This window comes from Pygoscelis adeliae, unplaced genomic scaffold, assembly GCF_000699105.1.
Source record: "Pygoscelis adeliae isolate BGI_AS28 unplaced genomic scaffold, ASM69910v1 Scaffold141, whole genome shotgun sequence".
Lineage (NCBI taxonomy): Eukaryota > Metazoa > Chordata > Aves > Sphenisciformes > Spheniscidae > Pygoscelis > Pygoscelis adeliae.
The window spans coordinates 631,084-657,891 of NW_008824231.1; the positions used below are offsets into that span (position 1 = coordinate 631,084).

At 38.7% G+C, this 26,808-nt stretch overlaps 1 protein-coding gene across 1 annotated transcript in view; it reads left to right on the forward strand.

The window, feature by feature from the left end:
• The first annotated feature begins 1,977 nt into the window (after positions 1-1,977).
• The window catches only part of LOC103926029 (N-acetylated-alpha-linked acidic dipeptidase 2-like), a 33,323-nt gene continuing 8,492 nt past the window's right edge, over positions 1,978-26,808 (forward strand). Inside the window, exons 1-14 of the mRNA XM_009334835.1 lie at positions 1,978-2,125; positions 3,664-3,775; positions 6,833-7,019; positions 8,436-8,537; positions 9,293-9,418; positions 10,089-10,275; positions 11,387-11,480; positions 11,764-11,862; positions 14,059-14,144; positions 14,745-14,864; positions 15,300-15,382; positions 18,923-18,986; positions 21,651-21,718; positions 26,439-26,530. Coding sequence (XP_009333110.1) covers positions 2,044-2,125; positions 3,664-3,775; positions 6,833-7,019; positions 8,436-8,537; positions 9,293-9,418; positions 10,089-10,275; positions 11,387-11,480; positions 11,764-11,862; positions 14,059-14,144; positions 14,745-14,864; positions 15,300-15,382; positions 18,923-18,986; positions 21,651-21,718; positions 26,439-26,530 — 1,502 coding nt within the window. The 5' untranslated portion in view covers positions 1,978-2,043. The remainder of the gene's footprint in view (positions 2,126-3,663; positions 3,776-6,832; positions 7,020-8,435; positions 8,538-9,292; positions 9,419-10,088; positions 10,276-11,386; positions 11,481-11,763; positions 11,863-14,058; positions 14,145-14,744; positions 14,865-15,299; positions 15,383-18,922; positions 18,987-21,650; positions 21,719-26,438; positions 26,531-26,808) is intronic.

Below are 26,808 nucleotides of genomic sequence, written 5' to 3' on the forward strand. Positions count from 1 at the left end.
TCGCCAGTTACTTGGGAGAAGAGACCGACACCCACCTCGCTACAGCCTCCTTTCAGGTAGTTGTAGAGAGCAATGAGGTCTCCCCTCAGCCTCCTTTTCTCCAGGCTAAACAACCCCAGCTCCCTCAGCCGCTCCTCATAAGACTTGTTCTCCAGACCCCTCACCAGCCTCGTTGCCCTTCTCTGGACACGCTCCAGCATCTCAACATCCTTCTTGAAGTGAGGGGCCCAAAACTGAACACAGTATTCGAGATGCGGCCTCACCAGTGCCGAGTACAGAGGCACTATCACTTCCCTAAAGCGTATCTTACCCTTGCATTTAAATGGAACATAATATATTCCACCAGTGGTCAATCCATGGAATGTAAGAACATGCCACAACTAATAACTAATAGTACCAGGACTGTATTTTAAGTAAAGTCACTTGGTTGCTACTGTTGTTCAAACTCAGCATTGCTGGTGTCCTTATCACTTTAAAATGATAGAAATAAATACACTTCATACTTTCTCACTGTTGCTATTCTTACCTTCTTCCTCCACTGATGTTATCATCATGTGAGCTCTAATTTAGATAGTAATCTCCAAAAGTCCTTGTCATTTTACTGTCTATTATGTGCCAGTCCTACACCTGTGGTGCTGTATAAATGCTAATAATACATCAATATGCTCATTCTTTATAAGTTCTGTAGGTGGAATTCCATCTGGTTTGTATATGTTAAGTGAGATGCTGGTGTGAAAAGTCCTTGCTTTTCAGAATTTGTGATGGCTTATGAGCAGTTGGGAAATGACAGAAAAAAAGATCACAAAACTGGACGTGCTTATCATTTGAACAAAGACATCCAGACTTATGCTTAAGACAGTGGCTGGGACTGGTGCAGAATACCCAAGTGGAGTAATTCTTCTCCAATCTCTGAAAAGCCTTAGTGAAGTAATTAGGACATTAACCAGTCTTTTCAGCTGTTTCTGAATCTTTTCAGCTCAACCTAGTGTATTTAAGAAAGTTTTGATACTTGGAGCACTGCCATCTCTTTCACAAGATGTATCTACTTTAGACTCTTTTGGGAGTGAGTGGTAAGAACTCAGAGCATGTCCAGGCTCCCAGAAGAGCTTTCCTCCCTTCAGCTGGATAATTGGTCTCAGATGGGCAGGTCCTCAGTTCCAGAAAGGTCAGTCTTGGCTTCTATGTAGCCGTGCAGGTACTCACCAGCAGGGAGTGACGTGCAGGGCCAGGGTAAGTTTGTACAAAATATGATGATTCTGTAATTCTATGAAAGTATCTTGACTATTCCCTGGGCTGAAGTTGTGTCCTTTCCCATGAGATACTGATGGATTTGTCTGAATTAGACTAGGAAAACTTGATCCTAGGAACCTTGTAATCCAAAATGTAAAAAACTAGAGAATATAGGAATTAATTTTGCAACTTTTCCCAGTTGCAAATTGGATGACATTTGGAAGCATCCCCACTGGCTAATCTAAATTGTATTCTGAGCTGCTCTAAGCATTCATCACTTGCCAAGGATTAATGTAACCAGGGATTACAAAGGGGAGCAATTCAGTGTTTCCTTGGCAAAGAGAAAACAAGTTTTCCCTTCCTCCATTTCATCTCTTGGCCACTTCCACTGGAACAAATACTGATTGTGATTAAGCCTAAAACAGGAACTTTCAAAACCAGAAAGTCCTGATAATTAATAGAGATTAGCCTTTAAAATAGTACTTATGCATTGCTTGGTGCACAGTCTAGATGCATATTTGTTACAGAGATACACATACAGCTACACACAAGCTGTCTTGTGGGGTGAGACTAAGAAATTGAAGTGTTTTTTATTGCACTCAGAAAATCATATCATCATCATCCAGGGATTAAGTCTGGTTAGTCAGGAGGAGAGCTGAGAATCACAGAAGCTGGGGCAGCCCTGGGGCTGAGGGCGGGAGAAGGAGGAGGAGGAGGAGGAGAAGGAGGAGGAGAAGAGGGAGGAGAAGGAGGAAGGCAGCTGCTTGCCTGCCCTCCTTGCAGCCTGCAGAGCTGCCGGCCACCGGCGCCTGTATGGCCAGGAGCAAGGCCACCCTCTGCACATGGCTAGGCTGCCCTGGGCTGCTGGGCTGTTTCTTGCTGGGCTTTCTTGCAGGTGAGTACCGAGCCACCGGGGCTCAGCCCGCAGCCTTTGACCTCTGCAGATACTTTTGTGCGACTCCTGTTGTGATTAACTCCCCATCAGGGAGCTTTTACTGCTATTTTTAGGGATGTTATAAAATACTCATCCCACTGTTTTTCTAAGAGGTTGTTCTCTCTAGCAGTTTTGGTCTTTAGGGAGTGAGGAATGTAACGGCTGCTTGCTTCAGCCCAAGACGAGCCCTGGTGAATTGACAGCTTCCCATAATGGGCAGTCAGACGTTCAGAGGAGAGATTAATGGGAGAGTTTGAGACTTCTCTGATTGCAAAACCTCCAGGATTATTTTTTTATTTGTATTTCCTGATTTTTACTGAAGATCTATTTAAATGCTCCTATTCAGTTGCTATTTTAGAAATTAAGGGCAGAATGTAGAGGAGGAGTTTTGACTGACAGCCAAGATTGGAGTTGCTGAATTTTCCATCACGTACAATGAACTTCACTAGAACATTAGATTCTTTTCTGAAGTCACTTGCAGCATTTGATTTTAAGTCTAAAATTGCATGTCTGCATCTGTCCTTTTTAAACTTGTGTTGTAGCACACACCTAAGGCTAAAGCATGAAAGAAAAATCCATGAGGGCTATTAAATATCAAAAACATTAGTTTGATTTAGGAGATCCCTCAGCTGGAAATTTCTGGTGCTTGTGCTATTCTTATACATTTCCCCGAACATGATCTTTTGGCCATGCTCAAAAACAGGATACTGGGAAAGATGGACCTTTCGTCTGATCCAGTATCACTGTTATGTTCAGAGTGTTACTACAATTGCATTTAAGTCTAACAGGTCATATGTATTGTGCATGTGACAGCACATATACTTGGCTTTATTATTACAATTTTCCCAGTTTGGGATTTTCTAGCTATAATAGTAAAAGGATTTGGTTTTTTTAAAGACACATTCATATAGTTGATATACTCTGTCCTTTCAGGTTTATGGCAACTGAAAAATCTAACTTTTAAAAACTGACTAGGGTCACAGTTAACTTTATTCTTTTAATTATTAAATAGACTAACCCCACCCTTCCCAAATCTGTAACTTTTATAACGCTGGCAGGGTGGCTGTTGAGTCCTAGACCTTCACTTTAAATATGCTTATGCAGATATTTTTAAATATATGTATAAATTAAATAAGGGAAGTTCATCATGAGTATCAGGAGTTCAAACCTCCCACTGCAAACAGTTAACTGGGAATTTAAACTATAGTTTAAAACTAATGAGAGATGAATCTGCCTTAAACAGGGGACTGTATTTACCAGAGATTTAGGGTGTGCTCTTCTAATTATGTCACTTTTTTGGCAATTCAGTCAATGAAGTATATTTTACTTTTCTGTTTCACTTCCATGTTCGAGCCAGCAAACACTGACAGAGGGTGCTCTAAGCCCTGTTCATCCCTGTGGTTTTAATGAGACTGTTCAGTACTTTAAGTTGCACGTGGGCTCAAATATGTGAGGACTGGTGTTCTTGCTAAGTAGGAAGCATTTCAAATGTGTTTCAGGATGGTTTACAAAACCGACCGAACCCCCCCCCAACTCTTCAGATGTCTATCAAAATGTGAGACAGAAACTCGTGGCTGAAATGAAAGCAGAAAACATCAAGCAATTCCTTCGGTAAGCCCTGTGCGTCTTGGTTTTTGAATAATTTTATCTGTCACAAAAGCCAGAAAGTGATAACATCAGCTCCAAGGAACAGCCTCTGAAAGCAGAGCTGTTAAGATGCTTTGGAAGTATTTGGTTTCTACAGAATGTCTGGAGGAAGGAGAAGGGAGAGACTCAAAACCCTTCTGTTCCCCCCTCCCCGTTTTTGAAGTTCCTTTTTTGGAGTGGTTGTACTGTTAAATGTATTTCCATCAAGCTGCATTACTGCCAGTGCTTATCACACTTTTTTATCATGGTTTTCCATAGTCTTGATTTAATGCAGTGTGAGTGTCTGGTTTCTCTTCACGAGTGTCTGAAGCTGTGACATTGGATAACTTTGCTTTGTCTCAGACTCGGATGATTTTATTGTATTTGGGATACACTGCTATTAATTACATTTGAGGGATAATCTGTCCGGTGCCTCCTTAAACTTTCTGTTTGAGCAGTTAGTCTAAGTAGAAAATGAATATATTAAAAATGTAGCATTAAAAATAATACAAGGTTTGCATGGCACTGAGTTGCGTGTATTGTTACAACTGGTAATTCCTTCAGTGTGGCCATATTGGATACTGTGCTGTTAATCGGGTGCTTGAGATCCCATTATGCCCTGTCTTCTGTTTCAGAAGGTGAAGGGCCCTGTCCAAGTGCAGTGTGTGTGTATGGTTGGTTAAGTCAAGTCTTGCGAGGTGTAATTGTTATTAAATAGGCTTTTTTTGCATCCTAGTGCATCCATGCGGTTCTGTCAAAACGTCTAAAATGCTAGGGATATAGAAATACCCTCCTCACTGGAAATGAGAAAAAATAATTCTTGTGCATATTTATATCTTCTACAGAGGAACAAATATATTCACACAAAAAGTAAACAAATATAACCTCTGGTTAGTAACGTGTTGGCATTCAGCATGTAAGTCAGCAGCTGCATCATAAACATCAAAGGGTTGCTGACAAATTTGATTTCTGTACATTTATTCTAAACCCAAAAGGTTTCATTTCTAACATCAATTAGCCTTTTAAGTCTATAGGCCTTACTTATTTTGTGTTTGTTGCTCTCAGTAGATTAGAGAGTTCCTGAAGATTATGTTTGAGTGAGAGTCTAGGCAACATTGAGACTGATGACAGCATGAAATAGCTCTGCAATTATGCTAAAGTTTCTTGGCCATAGGGTATTAATGGTGTCTGGTTTGTCTGCTTGCTTTGATAATGGGCCAAATGCTTCATATTGGTTTTTTTCCTAAATTCACATAAAAAGCAGGAACTGCAGAAAAATTACATTAATACACGATCAAAAAAGTTTGTTAAAAGCATAAAAAAATGTGAACTTGAGAATTTTGATCCATATTCTTACCTTTTAAAATGACTAAATCTGCTTTTATCAAGTGGGGAAAACAAACTGTGAGTCTCAGAAAATGCAGACACCTTGACCTTAGCATTGAGTCAGCTCTGGAAAGGATGAAACTGTTTGGAAGTGTAAAATTGGAAAAAAGTGTCATGTGTTGTTCAGTATATTTTTCCTGATGGCATATGTAGTGTTTAAACTAGAGTACTGAAAGAATCAAAAGGTACTTAAAATACTTAGAGAATTAAAATGCAAGAAGAAAATAGGCAACAAGCTTTGGCAAAGGTTGCTTCCAGATCTCGGTGCATACCCGCACAGTTTAAAGAGAGGCAATGACAACAGCAGAGAGCAGAAGGTTGTGGTCTACATAGCGAATCTAGATGCATTCCAATCCAGGGAGCCAGGTGGGTTTCACATGAAAGACCTGGATGTTATGATTGCAAGGTTGCTGTCTGTGAGAAGTTCTGGTGACTGAAGGAGGTCCCTGGTGGCTGAAAAGGGCTGATGTTATGCCCATCTTTAAGTAAGGCAAGAAGGACAATCTGAGGGGACTGTGGGCTGGTCAGCTTCACTTCAGTCCCTGGAAGGGTGACCAAACGTCTTTCTGGAATCTGTTTCCAAATACATGAAGGACACCAAGATAGTTAGGAACAACCAGCATTTTTTTACTATTTGTAAATAATAGTAATAAAAAAATCGCTACAGATCAGGGTGATTGTCTTCTCTAAGGAAATGACTGGCTGTGTGTATCAGTGGAGATGTTACAGTGGCTGTAACATCCTTGACTTTACAAGGCTTTGGACATCGTCTCCCGCAGCATTCTCATTTGGAAGCTGAGGAAGCCTATACTGAAGAACAAGCTGTTACATGGGTTGAAAATAGGCTGAACTGATAGGTTGAAGTGGTACTAATCATGGTATTTGGCACCACTAATTTATGGTAATTAATGGTATCTGACATCCGTGGGGCAGCCATTAAGAAGTAGCCTGTTGAGAATCCGAAGCTGATGCTTAGTAGCCGGCTGCCTCATCAGTGTTCACCATAACTCATTCGTTCAGTGGGCCAAACAAATTCTAGACAGATTTGTGTAGGGTGGCCCAGAGGGGCTGGATATTGTTTCCAACTTTCTATCACCATTATGTGTTATATCTGATCTGGATGTAAATGTTGTTAAGAAGGCTTTTATTGTTCAGGCTTTTGATTAAGAAAAAAAGAACAAATCTTTGCAGATAATTTGACATAATGATTTTCAAGTTAAACTTATTAGTACATGTTATGCCAACAATGTACTAACCCATTCTCAGACACCAGGATTATTTGGAAGGCTTCTTTCTGAATGTGTAGCTTTTCTGGATCTATTTCTGCTCCTTGCATACTGTTCATATTCTTTTGCTGAATGTTTTTGACGCTGATTTTCACTGCTTGTGTGTAGATGTGGCTGTTTCTGTTATGCAAAGAGAAAGGTTCAGCTGACTTATCTTACGGCCTCAGGAAAGATCCTCTGCTGTGATTACATTTTGTGTTTACGCTGGTGCAGACTGATAAACAATCATGTTATACAGCTCAGACTTTAACTATAAGACCTTACTTTCCATGCATGTGGCTTGAAGATAAGCTTTATACACACTGATCTGAGTTCACTGTTGTGCTTCTCTGCATTTGTTGCTTACTAGTGATTTTCTGTTTTATTCTAGCTCGTTTACCAAGTTGCCTCACCTCGCAGGAACTGAACAGAATCTTCTTCTTGCCAAACAAATTCAAGACCAGTGGAAGGAATTTGGACTGGATTCAGCAGAACTCGTTCATTATGATGTGCTTCTTTCGTACCCAAATGAAAAGCAGCCAAACTACATCTCAGTAATTGATGATCAAGGGAATGAGGTGATCTTTTTAATGTTTAAACTATATTTATGTAAGACTTCTTTAAAGAAACAGAATCTTCCTCTGTTTTCCCACCCACTCATCCCAGTATGTGCTTTATAATACGATAAAAAATCCAGTGCAAAGGGAACTCATATTTAGAAATGGTTTTCCAGACTGTGCAGCAGGACAGAGCAGAGTGGCTGAAATCTCAGTGCCTCATACAGTAGAGAGACGATGTGTGGAGAGGCTGAGATTAACACCAATAGACCGTAAGGTATAAGAATGGCCATACTGGTTCAGTTTGAGGATATATCTAGGCCAATATCCTGTCTCCATAAACAACCTTAAGTGGATGCCCAGGTGTCCTGGTTTCGGCTGGGATAGAGTTAATTTTCTTCCTCGTAGCTGGTACAGTGCTGTGTTTTGGATTTAGGATGAGAATAATGTTGATAACACATCGATGTTTTAGTTGTTGCTAAGCAGCGCTTACACTAGTCAAGGACTTTTCAGCTTCTCATGCCCTGTCAGCGAGAAGCTGGGAGGGGGCACAGCCAGGACAGCTGACCCAAACTGGCCAGAGGGATATTCCATACCATGGGATGTCATGCTCAGCACATAAACTGGGGGGATTTAGCCAGGGGAGGGGTGACTGCTCCTCGGGAACTGGCTGGGGATCGGTCAGTGGGTGGTGAGCAATTGCATTGTGCATCACTTATTTTGTATATTCTTTTATCATCATTATTATTATTATTGTTATTATTTTCCCTTCCTTTTCTGTCCTATTAAACTGTCTTTATCTCAACCCATGAATTTTACTTTTTTTTTTCTCTCTGATTCTCTCCCCTGTCCCACTGGGGAAGGGGGGGATTGAGCGAACGGCTGTGTGGTGTTTAGCTGCCTGCTGGGTTAAACCACTACAACAGGGAAGTTTAAGAACAAATTAATGTATTTAAGGCACGCAATTCTTCCAGTGTCTAGGTGTTTTCAGCTCAGGGGTTCTCTGAGCATGATGCAATTAGTCTCTTTAAGAATCCTCATTAGACCTCTTCTCGAAGTATTTATCCAGTTAGTAACCCTTGTTAGATCTCTTTCAAGTACCTGTCCAAACTCTGCTTGAACATCTGGTGTGTCTTTTTATTGTCACCACCTCTTGGCAATTTTCAGCTACTTCTTTGCTTAGGTTCAGGCAGTGGCTGATGAACACCTTCTGACAAGCGATCTACCTCTCTGCATTCATATCTGCATTCTGTTATAAAAATTCAGCTATGTATCCCTAGCTGGTTTTTTGTTTGAACTTATACATGATAGTTAGAATTGTATTTTTTGCTAACAATTTATGGAAACTAGCATATTGTTCGCAATAACCAAGCTTAGTGTGCAAACTTGTGCCTGGAGGTAGGTGTTTGACCAAAGACTTCTGTTGTTTGTTGATAGATTTTCAATACATCATTGTTTGAACCATGTCCACAGGGGTATGAAAATGTTACTGATATACTACCACCGTATAACGCTTTTTCAGCACAAGGAGTGCCAGAGGTAAGAAAAAAAAAGAGTAGGAGTATTATTAGCTGAAGTCATATTTTGCAAAACACTTGATGGGTAGATTGCTCCAACTTCTCAACATATTTCTTGTAGTAGTTTTAATTGACCATTAGTATAAGAGAACATGCAAGGACAGCTAGGCCACATATTGTGCGAAGGTTAGAAGTCTCCTATTAGAAAAAAAGCTTTCTCAAATTGCTAGAAATCTGAATGACATAATAAGTGAAAAGCTTTTATCTTTATGGAAAATGTTGGATACATCTTAGATTACTCCACATTACTCAATCACACGGAGAGGACTTGCATTAAGTGAATGTCTTCAAAGGCTATAAAAGTCCCTCACTTAATCTGATAATTCATGAAGGAACAAGTCAGGGACAACATTGCATTGCATAGATGTATTAAATTATATAATAGTGAGTGTTTATGTATGCAAGGAATACCACTATTTTTTCATGGCCACAGAATTTTGTCAGTTTAGCAAAGTACATTGGTTTAGTTTCCAATGTCAGTTTATAGGACTGCTGTTAAGTGCAGTATAATGTAGAAAGGTCAGCAGTTTGAGCCAAGGCTTTCTATAGAAAATTATGGAAATATTTTGCTATTGTTGTTATGGGCATTGGATCTCATTTGTAGAAATGCAAAATAACTATGTCATACATAGTGAATCAAACTGTGTATTTCTGGAAACGGATATTTTGTTTGTTGAATGACCAGTTGCCACGAAACTGCTTTTCTTTTCTGTGCAGGCAGATCTCGTATATGTGAATTATGGCCGCACTGAAGATTATTTTAAGCTGGAGCGTGAAATGGGAATTAACTGTACAGGAAAGATTGTTGTTGCCAGATATGGGAAGATCTTCAGAGGAAACAAAGTAAGGGTTGTGTTTTATTTTTCCCTCTGTGGGTCAGGCATTACTCATGGTAGAGCTGGTGGGAGTTAATGAGGGCTTCAAGTTGAAACATATGAGCAGAAGGAAGCCTGCAATGTACCCATTGTGACTGCATTCTAAGAATAACCTCCAAAACAATAAAACCAGATGAATCTATTAATCTCCTGAGACTGAGATGACTGCAAACTCCTTAGGCAGTTCTTGCAAGAGATTAGTTTAGGGAACTGAGTAGTCTGCAGAGCCAAAGCTTTTAATACTTTTCATCCATAGAACTGCAGTATTTTGAAAAGTAAGTATTTGACAAGGAGTCTGATGCACAGAGATTGAATAACTAACTCTTCTGACTTTAGACAACAACTCTGACAAAATTGGTGATAGTGGGACAGTGGGGATAGTTGTCAGTTTTGTGCCTCAATTTTATGTCCTGTGCTTTATTTCATAGCCTTGAGCTATGACTAAAGGTGTGACACAAATAATGAACATACTGTGTTTCACTGTGGTTTGTTCTTCTGCTGAGTCTCTGGTCATTTTCACTCTTCCACATATATAACTTCTAAAGCTATGTCCCCATGGAAGTAAACTGCAACATTCAGATTTATTACTGCATTAAAAAAAAGAAAAACACATTTCTTAAACGCAAATCGTTTCACAGGTTAAAAATGCCATATTAGCAGGAGCCCAAGGGATCATACTTTATTCAGACCCTGCTGACTACTGTGCCCCAGGAGTAGATGCTTATCCAGATGGCTGGAACCTTCCAGGCGGAGGAGCCCAGCGTGGAAATGTGTTAAACCTGAATGGAGCTGGGGACCCTCTGACACCAGGTTATCCTGCAAAAGGTGAGTGAAAGTTCTGTACCCTGGGCCATCAAGTACTTTATAAACTGGTGCTGAAAGATATTGTGGCACTAGAAATTCATCTATTTTCAGTACAGATGCAAAGAAAAAAGCTTCTTAAAATTATTTTTAGCAGTAGTTAATTTTCCTATTGCAGACTAAGTTCTACCTGTATGTCATTTCAAGTGGTTGCTTTTGAGTTAGGCAGGAGAAGTAAGTTTTTAGGAAAATCTCTTTGTATGATCCCAGCCTTGTAACTCTTAGAAAAGCAGGATGTGTAGGTTTACAGACTGTGAAGCAGTAGAAAATGGCTGATAATTAAATATCTGTGTTTCTCAAGAGGACCAGTTTAAACTAGATTATAGTCTATTATCAAAGAGGAGTAATAGCCTTGCTTGGAGGTATGTTTCCTTGCTGATCCTAAATTCTAAGCAGAAAAACAACTTCAAATCCTATTTACAGGGAGTAAAATTTCTGTAATAAAAATAACAGTAGCCTGGAGTCTTTTGAAACTTGGCACCATGTGCTTGTCTTGTCCTTGTAGGCATCCTGAACTCAGTCTGAACTAAGGTGCCTACCAGTCCTGTCTGCCGATGGGATGGGAACACAGGGGTGCTTCTGGAAAGCTCACTGGCTTGTGTGACCATTGTTGGGGGCATAAGACAACACCATACTGAAAAAACAGGATAGACTGTGTGTGCCTGGCCTATCAGATTCAGAGAGACATTGACTGTCTTCAATATAGGTAAATGCATCTGTGGATGTCTTCTGCAGCTTGTCAACAGGCTGCACAGGGGCCGTCTTCACCTCACACACCAGCTTGGTTATCCCACAGTCAGTTTTGAGGACATGTAATAATATGGATGGACAGCAAATCTAACCCTGCATCGCATGTGGGGACTTCTCTTACACAGTTGTGCAGATGCACTATTGGGTTTGTGGTTCTGTCATTACATTTTGGTTTCCTAGAAGCAATATCTAAGAAATGATGTAAGAATCAAAAAATTGATGCATGCTTGTGGCTACTGTATGGCTGCACTGTTCAAAAGTATTTCCAGTTTGGTGAAAGTTGCTAAGAACCCTATAAACTTTACATTTTGTTCTGGTTTCTCAGAGTACACTTTCAGGTACAAAGTTAATGAAGGTGTAGGGATTCCCAAAATCCCAGTTCATCCCATTGGATATCATGATGCAGAAGTATTATTACGGTGAGTATACATCAGTCCTCCTCACCAGAAGGCAGTATTTACAGATGTGCAGCAAAATTTTTCATACGAAGATGGTAAAATCTATGCTGTTACTTGTATTTATTGCTCTTTTGTAGTAATGTATATGCTTCAGAAAATGTGGAAAATTCAAAGCAATCTGTTTCTGGCATAATGTTTTTAAGCATTTAGTAAACCCACCTTGTTTTAGGTGCAGTAATCATTAAAGGAATTTAAGGTTTTAGCCTACTGGTCAACTACATTTGTCTTGGTTTTCACTTAACAGTTCAATGGGAGGACCTGCAGCTCCAGACAGCAGCTGGAAGGGAAGTCTCAATGTGTCTTATAACATAGGGCCAGGATTTGCAGACAACTCTTCTACAAGGTCTGTTTTAACACTTGTTTATTTATAAAATATTGCAAAAAAAATCTCAACAAGAAAAAGACTGTGAAACAATACAGAGATAATTCTGGAGAAATTTACTTCCTTCTGAGTGGGCAACACTTGGTGATAATTATTAGAATTTGAAAATAAATTATCAAAACTATGGTTTTGGTCAGTGTCCCCAGTGTCAATGGATAGACAGATTCAGAGGGTATAGGTCCAGCCCTGTCATTCCAACCTCAATCCTTACTTTAAGGTTCAGACATTGTTTCACTGGTCCTTTTAAAAATGTCTATATAGCAGTAAGTAGACATTTTTTAAGACTGTTGAATTAAGCCTAAATCTCCTTCTCACTTCAAGTTTGGTCTTTCTTTTCTGCTTCTGATGACCAAGGAGACAATAGGACAGCCAGCTTGTACCAGTCCAGCGGGAAGGACTGACAATTCAGTAGTTCTACATGTTTCCCTTGTCCACTGGAAGCCTCCCAGGGTTTCTGTGAACTTAGAGCTGTGAAGTGTGGCAGTGATTTCGGAGTCCATCAACTGTTCCCCAAAGCTGGTAGGCCCCATGGTTGAAAGCCCTGAACAGTAACAGGATGGAAAACCCCAAAGCACATGTATCTTAGTAAATTGTTTGGGAGGAACTGGCCTTTGACCAATTGGATTAGCCATACTATGTTTGTGGTTTACATTTTTTCAGCTCTAACAGAGAAATACAACTGCCCAGGTCTCCAGCACTAACAAGAGTTGCTCTCTAGCAGACCAAGCCACATAACAATTGCATTTGGTGAGCAGGGATTTGACTGGCTGTCAAAGACTGTCACAGCATTCTTGCTTGTTTGTGACTGATAAGATAAGCTGCAATAGATAAAGCTAAAGATCACTTTTCTATCACTTTTTCACTTAAAAATACTTTCAGCTTACTTGCAAAATTATTCTGTGAGGACTGGTAGCGGACCACAATGAACAGTGTGTAAAAATGGTGTATCGTTATCACTGCTCCACCTCTTGCAAAACAAGAGCATGCCTGAATATATAATTTTATGAAGACTTCATTGATCATTATTCTTTTCTGCTCTGCTTTAACACTAGCTGAAAATGAATAAAGTAGGAATAAATAAATAAGAAACAATATTTGACATAATTAAGGTGCTGTTTGGAATGTCTTGAAGAGCAACAATGAGAAAAGATACAATATGATTCATCCATAAAACATATACATGGGAAATATTTTTGAATGCACTTTTTACCATCTTCCTACCTGATAGGGTAACAGTTTTTGTAAATATGGGCTAATCCTACATATGCTTCTTTCTCAGAGTAGCTCCATATCAAAATGAACCTTCTGAGTCTAGGTAGAAAGTCACTTGCACATGGAAAGTGTGCAAGTATATGCATGCTCAAGGCCCCGGTGTCAGTTATTTTCTGGGCAAAGATCCAGTAGCTGTCCTGAAGTAGGTTTTGATTTTGACAGCTGTGCAGATTTGCTGCTGAAAAGATAACTTCAAATGTGAAACTCTTGGGGTTTTGCCAGACACAAAAAAAGCATTGTTTGATGCTTTGTTTCTTCTACAGGTTATGAAGGGCTGAATACTACATTATTTTTAGCTCTCCTAATACCTGAATTTCCTTCCTTTCTATAAAATTTCACAAGTGGATTTTACTGGGGTGGGAGGGATGGAGGATTGACAAATCTTGATCACTTAGATCTACTGTCCTAAACAGATTTCAATTTATTCCTGGATGAATATTTCTAATGACTTTCTCTCCAAGTTCTCTCTTATTACACGGAATTGTGCTACAAAACCAGTGTATTCTTCATAAAAATATGTATATCCACAATTATCACTTTGGTCAAAATGTAAATGTATTTTTAATTACTGCATAATGCTTTTCAGTTTACTCCTCTAATACACAATTATCCGATTGCCTCCCATAAATAACAATTCAATAAATTCTGTAAATGTTTGAAAGTTTATAGATTGGCCCACTTCATAGGGTTGTTTCTAAAGCATCTTTCTGTCAGCAGGTTAACCTGAAATAAAAAATGGGACACTGATACAGCATGACAGTTAGATCACTGCTGAACACAGAAAGCAGAACAGAAGCACAAACTTTCTGGCTTACAAGCTATTACGTTGACTTTTTATTGCCTTCTCAGTCAGAAATGGTTACTCCATACTGCTTTTCATTTCAGAAAAGTCAGAATGCATGTTCACACAAACAATAAAATAACACGAATTTACAATGTCATTGGCATCCTCAGAGGAGCTGTGGAACCAGGTGAGCATCGGGTGCTTGAGGATTTTAATTCCTTCTTTATTTTGTGTTTGTTGAAATTGTTCTCATGTTGCAAGAAACTTCAAGTTTTTTAGATAGCCAGATGACATGGAATCTGAGAAGCTCTTAAGAGTTGTCCTGTCCCTCCCATCACACAGTTTTTCATTGGCATTCCCAGTAGTATATTTGAATGGGAATGCTAGAATGATAGATGTCAGAGAATTTTTTTATAACACCTGTCATTTTACAGTAGGTTTCCCCTTACGTCATTCATATATTTTGCCTTTGCAAAAATTAACACAATGCAAAGTACAGAAAACTAGTAATGATTTGGGTCCTCAACATACTATTGTTGATACTTAGTAGCAGGCCATATACATGAAAGACTTTTAAGTGGAAAAATATGTATAAAATATTTCTTGTCTTCATTTATATACTTCAGTAGAGTAAGTGAATGATTGCAGATTACTTTAAAAAATAGTTTTGTAGCACTGGTATTAAACTTCATATTTCATTTGATACAAGTAGGGATACAACCAAGGGAAATACAGGTAACCTAAATGCATTTTTAATTAAGGATTGATATTGTGTGTTTGTTTCCAGACAGATATATTATTTTAGGAGGTCATAGAGACTCTTGGGTATTTGGTGGTATTGATCCAACTACGGGTGCAGCTGTTCTGCAAGAGGTTGTACGGAGTTTTGGTAAAATGAAGATGGAAGGTAACTTATTTATTACAGACATAAAATGATGGATATGGAAAACAGCAGCTTTGAGGAACTGTGTTGAATGTTCCCATAAGCAGTTGCGTTGATTTAACTTTTCACCTCCACAGAAAGTTGTATTTCTCATTATGAAAGATGCAAATTCATTTAAGAGATGCATATGTAGCATTGCATCTTAGTTGGCTGAATTTATTCCCTCACGTCTCTCATCAGTGTAATAATACCCTCTTAGTTGTGTGGAATGAAAATATTGCATTAAGAAGAAATGCCTCTGCAATAATACGTTCCTCTAAGGAGTTTAGGGAGGATTTTTTTTTACTGCTATATCAATTAAGTGCTATTTTTTTCAAGTGATTTCAATTAACTGTGGTGATCTTTCACTACACTTTCTAACTTCAAGTTGCATTTTCAAGTTTAACTATGTGGTTGCAGGTTGGAGACCTAGGCGAACTATTATTTTTGCTAGCTGGGATGCAGAAGAATTTGGATTGTTGGGTTCCACAGAATGGGCTGAGGTAAATAAAAAATAGCGTAAAGAAAGCAAAACTTGAATGTCTGTTGCAGGCAGCTGCAGTACCGAGTGGCATCTATTCCTAGACTGCAATCAATAGCTTCAAGGTAAAATTGGAGCACGACAGACTCCTTCAGGTGCCATGAGGCCCTCATATATTTATACAAATTACCTACCTAACTTCTTACAACATAAGTGTACTAATTCTTCTAAGATTTAAAAATTTACTTTGATTCAAAGTTTGTCGCAGATGGAGTGAGACTGCACTTCACTCGTAAGAGAGAAGCAACAATACTTTATTGATAGAAAACAGTGAGTTAAATTGTGAATTAACAAAGTTCAACGGTAAATGTGACAGTGAACAAGATTCAATGGCAAGATACACTTGATTATTTACTGCATAGAGGACAGGGTCAGACAAAACTGTCAGGGAGATCCTCCCGTTGAGTCATGAGGTTCAGAAAAGACTCCCTTGCTTTCTAAACTTCTCAGAGAGGAGTTTAGGTGCGGCTGGATCCAATCCTAGTCCCAGTCTTGGTCAACGGTTTATGTCTAAAGGATTATATATGCGCAATCAATCCTTTATATCACTTAGCTAAAATTTCAAAGTTTAGCATGCTATTAGTCACTTACCGAGGATCTGTCATGGCAAGGAGTCTCTCAACCTCGAGGAGTAACCTTGAGAGGCGTCCCTGCTCAAGGGGAGATCCAGCCGTGCAGCCCGCTGCTGTGCAGGAGAGCTCAACGGCCTCTTGGGCAGCTCACTATTTATAGGGGTAAGATGATTGATGCATAGTCATATTTGCACACTGATAACTGTGGTTAGGTGGGCGTATTTCTCAAAATAACCAAGGGCTATTGTGTTGTTATCTGGCTCCCAAATCCACTTCATTAATGGACAAAGCTATCACTATCAGCATCCATTAACAACTGCCCCGGCAGTTATCGCTTGAGCAGAGTTACAGGAGATAAAGGTCAGGTTGGGTGGGGGAGCACACCGTCACACTCCATCCGCGACATGGTCTCTATGTAGAAATCTATCCCTTCATTTAACAGAATGATAGCATTTTATATAACCTAAATTGGTTTAATTTCTGACTTTCTATTTGAGAAATTCCTTAGTTTCTATAAACAAAAGTCCAGATCATGTACCTGTGATCCATAAGCACGCAAAGCCCTTTGTGTGGAAATTAATTCTCCTGGGCAAATGAAAGGGTAGGTAATCTATGAGTGAATTGTTCCAAATTCCTGTGAAACTTCCAGTATTGCAGAGTCTCAGGGGCAGGACGATCAATTAATTCTGTAGTGGGATCCCTGACTATATTCTTGCCTCATAGAAGGACGTTGGGAAATTCAGAAGTGAGGTTCTGAATGTTTTTCTCTTCCTTTCTCTGTTGGGCATGTTCAGTTCTTATCCCTGTAAGTGGATTTGTTCAGCCCCGGCACGAAATATAGGTCTTATGAGAGTTTTCATTGCTTTGTCTGTAAAATCCAAATTAGAAATAGAGCAGGCAGAAAATTGTCTGATGAAACACATTTCTGCTGAACTATGTCAATTTATTAGTACTGAATGGTTTAACAGAAATGTGTTGTCTGTTCTTCTGTTAGAATTTTATTTACAAGGTTGTATTTAGATATGTGGATAGAGCTTTCAAAATCTATAAAATAAAATATTTTAATCTTTTTGTTTTAGTTTATTGGCACGTATTTCAGTAAACCATAAAATTGCATAGCAAAATGACATGTGTCAGAGGAGGGAACAAAACCAGAAATATGCTCTCAAACACCAAAGGGATTCTGTCATTCTCCTGTTAACAAAGCTGAGATTTCTATTCCTTTGGATTTGCACTGATTCTTTCTCCCATAAACTGTTTGGCTTCCAGCTGCAATAGACTCTCTGCATCTTGCTGTTGGTTTATGGGACATTAGATGAAGAAAGCATAATTTAAATTATCTTTCAAATTATTTACTGAGAGATTTTAAAGAGTTGGCATTAAAGTTTCATCCCACCTGAACTCCATTGGTAACAAAAGTATGCTGTATATAAAACTTTATTTGTGATTTCTTTGTATCTATGCACATAGACAGCATATAGATGCTGTCAAGAAAAAACACAAAATTGTTTTAACTATGAGGAATATGAAACAATGATACTTAAAAGATCAATTTCTCTTGAGCAAGTCATGGATAAATGAGGAGTTCTTTTTATGTTTGATTTGTTCACATATTACTACTGCTGTTCTGTAATGTTTTTTGTTTAATAATTTAATATCTAGTAATCTATCATCCATTATTTTCTGAAATGGCAGCTGTACTAGATTAGAAAGCCATGAGCACAATTCATATTTGAACCTCAATGTTTTTATATTATTGTTTTCTTGCTTTATCTTGGTGGTGTGCATTCCTCCTCTTTGACACCTAGATTAGATTCAATTTATCTAAAGACATTCCTCACAGTTTACATTCATGTTTCTGCAGCTGCCAGATCTGTCTTCTACTAAATCTTGAGGAACATTAACCCATGATATACACCGTCTTCAGTGTAACAAAGAGACTTGTGCAACTGTGGCAACATCCTTTTGTTACATAGACAATATCCATTGCTCATAAACGAAGGAATTTCTCTATGTTGCAAATATGCTTTTGCATATATGCAAGGCCTCATGTAGGCATATACAGGCTTGCTCCCTCCCTTCATATTCTTTTGCAGAATCTCCTCTACTGTTTGTTTTAAAGATATTAATTTGGTTATGAAGCTATCAACTACCAATTCAATTTTTAGTTCACATGACTTACAAATGATTAGTTGGGTTATAAATTGAATGAATCAAGTAACAATTACTAACCTAATTAGAATATCTATCACAAAGCCAAGACACAGTAAAATATCACTTACTGATTAGAATATCAATTTTAAACATAATTACTAGTTCGCAAAAAATTAAACAAGCATGTGTATATATTTAGCATGAAAGCAATGCTTGGTTGACTCAAAACAGTCAGTCAAATTCATTTTAATAGGAAATGTCAGTGCTTTGACTCATCCCTTTTTGAAATGGAAGAGTGTAGAAATGACAGCAATACTCAGTCTATCAGTGTTAACACTGAGTTCAGTGCTGGAAGCTCACACGAGTAACTAGGCATTAAAAGCGTGGAGGAATTCTGGCTGACCTCACAGTCACATGTTGCATGTTCAAAAGGCACTGCAAGTGCAGAGTTAAAACACATGTATTACCTTAATTTACCCTGTTACAACGCTGTTCAGTAATTTTCCTGTTCCATCTTGCTCCTGTGTGATGCAGCAGGCAGCACCTACATTTTGTGGATGTTTTCCACAACAAATTAAGTCCCAGAAAGCAGGAGTGAATTTCATATGCTCAGATCATTGACCCATCCTCAAACATTAATATAATCGGTAAGGTACATAGCGCTACTTAACCTGACTGGGTTCTTAAAGGTAATGCTGTAAAAAAACAGTGCACTTAAAATGCTTTTGACTAAATGTCACTAATTTAAAGTAATAATTGCACTTTTACAACCCCAGGAAAATGCCAGAGTCCTCCAGGAACGGGCAGTTGCTTACATCAACACAGATTCTTCTATAGAAGGTGTGTCTTTTATTTTTAAACTCACTTTACTTCACAGATGTCAATTTTAATAGTTCACTGTGTATTATTTATTGCATCCAGAGCTGGCAAACTATTAAGGTAGATAATGTGATGTTCAGAGTAAGTGTAGCAAATACAGAATTAAGTGGAGAGAGAGAACAATTTAAATTCTCATGTTGCTTTCTTGTTGCAAATAGCACCATCCATGAGCTGCCGCCCCCATGTCTGGAGTCCAGAATGTCTCCTCTGGAGGAGTTCAGTATTCTGTGCTAATGAACTAAGTGGTCTGAATGTTAAATTCTCTCTTAACTGCATTAGCTTTAATTTACAATTACAGTTTTAATATATGACAGACTGCTCCTTGTTCTGCATGCATCTCCAGCTCCTTTCCCTGTGGAATTATAATATTTTGGGACACTAATTTATTATGATCTTAAGATAATTTTTGTCAAGACCTTAGGCTTTCATTTTGTGGGGGTGGGACCCATTTTGGTGCTTTGGGCCAGTGTGGTCACCTTTGTTCATTGCTATGAGCAGGGAGAATATGCAGGGAGTTACATATGTATTATGGCAGGGCTCTTCTAGAAAAATAAGCGTTGAATAGTGTTTCACAAAAAAACTGATCCACCATTATCCAATTTACTATGCCCTTCAGAGTATGAGAAGAATCTGTCATACAGGAATGCTGCTTAGAAACTGGACTTTGAGTTTTGGGCCTAACACTATGACCTAAATCACAAAATCCTTCTTAAATTATACTGAGCTTTATTACAGAAGGACTTCATTTACTGTTGTCTGTGCTGAGATAATAGCCAGTAAAGTCCTGTGAAGCTGTCCTGCGTCATAACCTCAGTTATTTAGGGCATTGATCTTCCCATGTTAAACCAAACTTATTTGGGCTTACTGTGTGTGAATAAAATGGATATCAATAGGAATGTTTAAGAACTCTTTTTATGCCTGTCAGCTGAAAATTTGTCTGTCACAAAAAGATTGGAAAGAAAGAAAAGCCAAACCCAGTTTCTAAATGCTCAGTAGGAGCTGGGGTATAGGGAGGGTTGGAGCTGTTCCTTCAATTATGCAGCCTACATGTTGTGTAAAAAGTAGAGCAGAATTTCACACCTAGAAGATCTCACGAATTAAATAATAGCTTTACAACTGCTTCATATTCTCAGCGTGGACTGTAACACGTATTTTTCAGTTGGTTTGCAGCCAACGTGCTGCTGCCTTAACAATTTTCTTCTAAATCTTGATTATTCAAACATGTCTCTTGCTTTATGCATTAAAGAAAATGTGAAAGTAAAACCACTGGAAAAGAAATATGTAATAAGGAAAAGAACACCATGTTCAGTGTGCTGTTTTAAGTATCTTGGACATCTTTCACCTGACTGAGCATTAAAATCCCCTGTAGAGCTATAGCATCCATGTACTCTGCCGATTATTTTGTTTATCATCATGCATTCTCCAGAGCACTTCTTATGCCACGTTTTGGACAGCAAATTATTTCTATTCATTGTCCTTTAGCAATGAAAAGAAGAATAGTGGGTTATTCTTTTGAGCATTTTTGTGACTTTAATTTCCAGTTCTCAAATATAGACTCTCCTTGGAAACATTATTGGAATTATCTAGTATTTTTTCCATCATCATGGGGTTTTCTGTCATTGTCAGTCTAGTCCTCTTGTGAGTACACACTGTGCAAAGGTCTAAAGCCATATCAAAACCTAATAACTGTGTTATCTGAGAGCTTATGTTTTATTATATCAAACCATTCTCACCCCTCTTCCCCTCTTTGTTGTCCATATTTGAGGGCAGAGGTGTTTGCCCAACTGCTGTCCGGTGGCTGTAGTCTATAGAGAAGACTGCTTTACACTCCTGCCTGCCTCAAAAGTGGCGATAGTTTCTTTTTGATGGGGCTCTGGCTGCTGTAACTGATAACTTTGGTATGAGATACTTACCTAGCTCAACATAGCCCGCAGGCAGCATGGAAACCTCATGGGTGTAAAGTGCAGAAGCCACAGTGTGGTGGTAAAAGGGGAGATTTAGGAGACAGTAGATGAAAACATTACTGTGTATCTTTGTTGCCTCCTATTTGGGTGAGACTTAGTTCTGAAATATAAAATGCCAAATGTCTTGCAAGTCTCTTACTCAGAAGATGACCTGTCTTTCAGATACAGTCTGCAAAAACATTGAAAAAGTACTCTTTATGATAAAAGAAGAAGCAGTTGCATTGAAAGACTTCTTAAAACATCTTGCAGGGAATACGTGTTTCCTGCTGCACGGTTCCTGAATGCACTAACTTTATTTTTAACATCCTACTAAAAGTAGGATGCTACCATTGCCTTCTGTTTAACACAAGCTTCAGGGAGTGTATGAGTGACAAGGGCTTGTAGCTAATGAGGGATAGTTAGGCATATTTTAGAACTGTGGGAAGGCTTAATTGCATTACTGTGTATGAACTACAACCAATGCATCATTGTTGTGTAGTAGCAGTAGCTTATACAATGTGACCAAGTAGTGTCTTTCTGTATATATTCTGAGGCAAGATCTCAATTCTTGCCTTGGAGTCAAGAAGTTTGTCTAAGAAAGGACTGCAGGGTTTAATCCATTAAGAAGATAATGCCACTGGTACATGAAGGGAAAATTTCCATGTCTTTGTTTCATTTTCAGGTAACTACACATTAAGAGTTGACTGCACCCCTCTTCTCTACCAACTGGTGTATAATCTAACCAAAGAGGTACAGAATCAGAGCGTCTATTATTTGTGACTTTCTAAGAATGTAAAACTGCAAGTTTATTGGGTAAAATTGGATTATTGTATAATACTGGATTTATCTTATCGCTGTGCTGGAAGAATCTTGATCCCACCAAAATCAATAGCAAAACATCCCATCAGTGGTGCACAGTCCAGGCTTACAGTTCCTCAGTATTCTTAGAAAGGTTGAAATGTGTCACTTACATAAGTGGAATATTGTTTGTAATATATAGTAAAAATAATAATAATAAAAACAAGATAATAAAATACTTGAGCAGGATCAATTCTCTAAAGTGATAAGCATTCAAGGAATTAAATTGCATTTTAGATTTCCATTTCATGTGCAAAAGATAATCTATTCATTTTCACATTGGCTAGCTAACATTTTCTCTCTGTCTGTTCCCCCTGAATCTCCTTCATATCTCACTGAGTCCCTGAAATACTGTGATAAATATTGAAGGATTGAGCGGGTTTTGTAACAGGCCAGATGTATGGATTTGCATGATTGCAAGTGGTCTAATCATGTCTCCTTTGCTTTCACCTCTCAGGATGCATTATCATAAGGCTGAAAGATTGTGATCCATTAAAGCATGAAACTTCATTGGCCATATGAGGAGTTAACCAGATTAGGCACCTCGCATGAGCCATTGTCACTGTCCTCAGGTCTGGATTCATCTCAATTAACAGAAGACATCTGTATCTGACTTAAGCAACGTAGGCTCCCTTTAAAGGCATCGAGTAGAAATAGGCACCTTCAGGATGAGATTCACTTGACCAAATGTGGTTGTCTGCTCTTGTACATACAGAACTCTCAGGCTATTTTTTTCCCCCTGATATTAAGGGAACCCAGGTGACTTGGTCCAGTGTAAAAATCTGCACAGCAATGGCACCTGGTAGGATGGCTCCAGCTACTAGTCTCCCATTCCCTAGATGCATACATCCTGAGCTATTTTCAAATGCAGTACACTTTCTTTTAACACTGGAAATGCCATGGTTTGAATCTGGGGTGGTTTATCTATGCTATTCCCATGGTTTCCTTCCCTTCCCTTCCCTTCCCTTCCCTTCCCTTCCCTTCCCTTCCCTTCCCTTCCCTTCCTTTCCCTTTTTTCATTTTATTTTCTTATAAACTCTTTCCAACTTACACTTTCTTCCTTGCCGGGGAAGAATCTGTGCTTGTTCAAATGTTAGCTGCGACACTTTGCACACTGAAGGGCATTCTGTTTCGCCTGTAAAAATTTCCATGTCCCTAGTCCTGCAGGGCCCTGGGTAAAATAACTTACTTTCTGTCTGCAGCAAGCCACTTACCCAGGGATATGTTTTTCTGCAAAACATAAACAAAGTTAAAAAATGCTCTGGTACTAAAAAATAGTACCTCACTCTTGATCTTAAGTCAACTATCGCTGGGTTTGAGTAGAAAACTTCCATTGAAGTACCATATGAAGTACTTGAGACTGGCTCTTTAAAAATTTTCCTGTTCAGTGTTATTTAAGCTTTTAACGGTAGAAGCATAATGTAAACAATAGAAAACCTGACAACTATTCTGTAATTCCACGCTGTCTCCTTGCTAAAAAGCTCCTAGAAGTACATCGTATGCAGCCATATTCTTCATAGCTCCATTTGTAAAGGGGATTATTTTATGGTAAAGATTTGTCAGTGAAAAGTCTGACTATTTCTTGAGCTCCTTAAAGCCACTGTTGGAATATCTTAGATTTTTTTTTTCTTGTTAGCTTGTTATAGACAAAATTCACAACTACTTTTTCTTTTCTGTTGTTCCACAGAGCAGGATTCTGCAACAACATTCTGATTCTCTGCTATTCTCTGCTATTCTCTGCTTTCTGTAGACAGCCAAAGAGCACTTTCCCCAGTTTTATCATATTGTGTCTGTCCAAAGAATCTCACCTGCAATCCTTTTTTTCTTTTTACTAATTTTTTCCCCTGTCCCACTAAATAAATTTGAGGCAATCCTTGCCACATTTTTCTAGAGGAGTGTTTTCCTCTTTTTTTACTGCTAAACCTGGGACTGCCTCTCATCTTTTTGAAAAATAAAATTGTGGTTCAATTTTTACAGTGATTCAACATTGGATTTTTCATTTCAGAACCATCTTTTCTTTACAGTGTTGATATGCCACCAGTGTCCTCCAGTGATCCATAAATCACAGGCTGTGAAACCTTTCTCTAGAACACTTACACTCTTTTGAACTTTTCTGTAAGATCATTCATAGAGATTGTTGGAATTTTCCTAAGGAAAAAGATGTTTTGATGGACCCTTGGAGAGAAGTCAGGGATACCAAAGGGCGTTTGCTGAAGGACCACTTCTAGCTAGGACAACATTTCTGTTGACATAGAAACATGTATACAGATGACTGATAGACCCTGTAGAAATGTGGCACATCTTTTACTTGGCTCACTGCTTCTAGCATCACAGAATAAAATTCATTTAAGGGTTCAAACATCTTTATTCTCCAGGTCTCTAAAATTTCCAGTGAATTGGATTAGCAAAAGAGGGAGAGAAACTAAAGCAACAGCTAGAAGAGGGAAGCACTGTTTTGTGGAGGGATCTGCTTAATTTTCTTTATTTTTTTTCTTCACTTGAATTTGGGTAGCCTCTTACAAAGATAACCAAAGACTACAATCTGTACCTTTGCTAATCTATTGTGTCTTTTCCACTAATCTGAAAAAAACCCTAATTTCTGTAAGGGCTAGAAGGACTAAGGCAGAGTGATTATATTCTTAGTTTTGTTATTTCAGCTGCAGTGCATTTGGGTTTGGATGACATTGGGAAGCTAGATGTACACATCAAAGCCTCAACCCATTAAGTGTTTGCATATCCTGGTTGTTAGTTTCTTGAAAAAGAATAGTGAGAAGTCCTGTGCACCTCAGGAGTCCTAGTTAATTCTTGGAAACAGCATAAATGGGACCAAAATGTTTTCTATGCTTTGCATTAGGCTTTTGCATGGGATTGAATTTCATTCAGAAAGCCCAGTATGTGAAAGAATATTAGTGCAGATGTGGGTGATTATGCATGTCCAAAAGAAAGTTATTTCTGTTCATATTAAAGAGTCCAACATCCAACTATCCAACATCCCAAGACCTCTTTGCTTTTCTTGTTTTTCAGTGAGCCACTTCTCACCAAAAGAATGTAGTGTACACATGAAGTGGTGTCTTTCAAGGAGTTCTGCATTTAAGTGTGGTCCTCAGCATACAGATGGGACATTCAGCTGTGGAAAGTCTTTTTTGGCCCTGGTCTACTGCTAGGCTTTAGACAATTGGTAGCCACCGGCCAGCGTCTGCAACAGTTCAACTCCAATTCCCCTGTTCTGATCATCACTTCTTGCTTTGTATTTATACTTAAAGAACTCTGCATCTTCCCTTGAGGTAGCAGTCAGCTTATGCTGATTCTAGATTTGGATCTAAATCAGGGCAAATAGTGTGTTTTATTAGGCTCTCAGTGTTGTATGAAAAAGCTGGCCAATGGTTTTTACATGACCAGAGCTGTCAGAATAACATCTCTGCCAGAGCATGGAGCGCTTTCACTCCCATATGTCAGAGTTCAGCTTGCTCTTATTAATGTGCCATTTTCAGTTTAGCCCTAGAACTTGACCAAAGTGCTCTGAAAATGACAGCAACCAAGCAGTTACTTCACAAAGTTGTTGTTTTTCTGCTAGCTGCTGACATAATCTCAGAGGTCAGAACTTCTTTCTGATTTTCAATTTGGAGTCTGTATATTTTTCAATGCAGAATTTATGTCTTGACAATACTGTGGGACCGTGTATCTAGCCATGAACATTTATGCTTTGTATTTTGAAAAAAAAAGAAAAAAAATCCCAATCCTCTGCACATCATAACTAATCTTATATTTAAAGGACCATGTCTATTAAAGATTGTTTTAAGTGTAGATGGAGACCAGGGCCAGAGTCTTGATTAATTTTTACCTCTGCCACAGATTTTCTAAGAGCTTTGGTCAACCAACTTTATACTCTTTCATAGTTTTCCCAGCTGTATGATGGCTTTAATAATACTTACGTTTTTCCATCCTGGTTGCATAGCTTTTTGATTTTTTTTTAAGGTAAGGGTGGGACCTACATTTGTACATACAGTGTCTTGCACAATGGTGCTCCAGTCTTGACTGCATCCCCTTGGCACTGCTGTAATATAGTTAATGGCTGGGTTTGGCCCTTCCTTCTAGCACAATTCTTCTGTACCCTTCCTACAGCAAAAAGCAGTCAAATTTCAGGTTCAGCCTGTTGAGAGAATATTGCTGCTGCGCGGGGCAAAACTGCACAGGCTTAGGGCTGTCATCTCCCTTTGCCTGCTGAAAGGAAAGCAGCTGGGGCATCCTGGCTGCTGGAGGAGCTCCATAGTGCTATATACGCTGTTGTGTGCGTACATACACAGCGCTATAATAAGGTGTTAAGAAGTCCTAGAAATCTCCAGGATCCCCTTCCCTCAGAAGTGGATGAGCTCCAGCTAGTGTTCTCGAGCTTTTAACCTGCTCTTCCCCACTGTCTATGGTTGGTTCCTAAGATGCTCTTCATGGTTGGGATCCATAAATGTATGTAACAAATGTAAATAGTGTATGTACACTTCCTTGCATGCAGCAATGCTGTTGATTAATAATGATGCAGATGATAGCTGTAAAGGTCTCCTTTCATACTGAATTGTTAGCGGTACTACCAATGAGTTTATAATCTTTTCCTCTCCAGATTTTAAGCCCTGATGAGGGTTATGAAAATAAGTCTCTTTATGAGAGTTGGCTTGAGAAAGATCCTGCAACTGAAAAGAATAGCTACCCCAGGTAAGTTGTTAATCTGTTTTATCTTTCCCAATAATTTCATCATATCATAGCATGGCTACTCTCCAGAATTTTTCAAGATGTGCTGTTGATGACAGCAATACAAAACCTTTCAGTACAAGGTGACTCTCTAGCAATATCTTTTAAAGTAAAATAAAATAAAATGTTATGACTTTTTTAATGATGGTCACATCTATGCCTGCTGTAAAATGAAACCTCACACTTTTAATGCCCTTTTATTAGTGGAAAAGCAATGGGGAAAGCAATCAAAAAAGACCAGG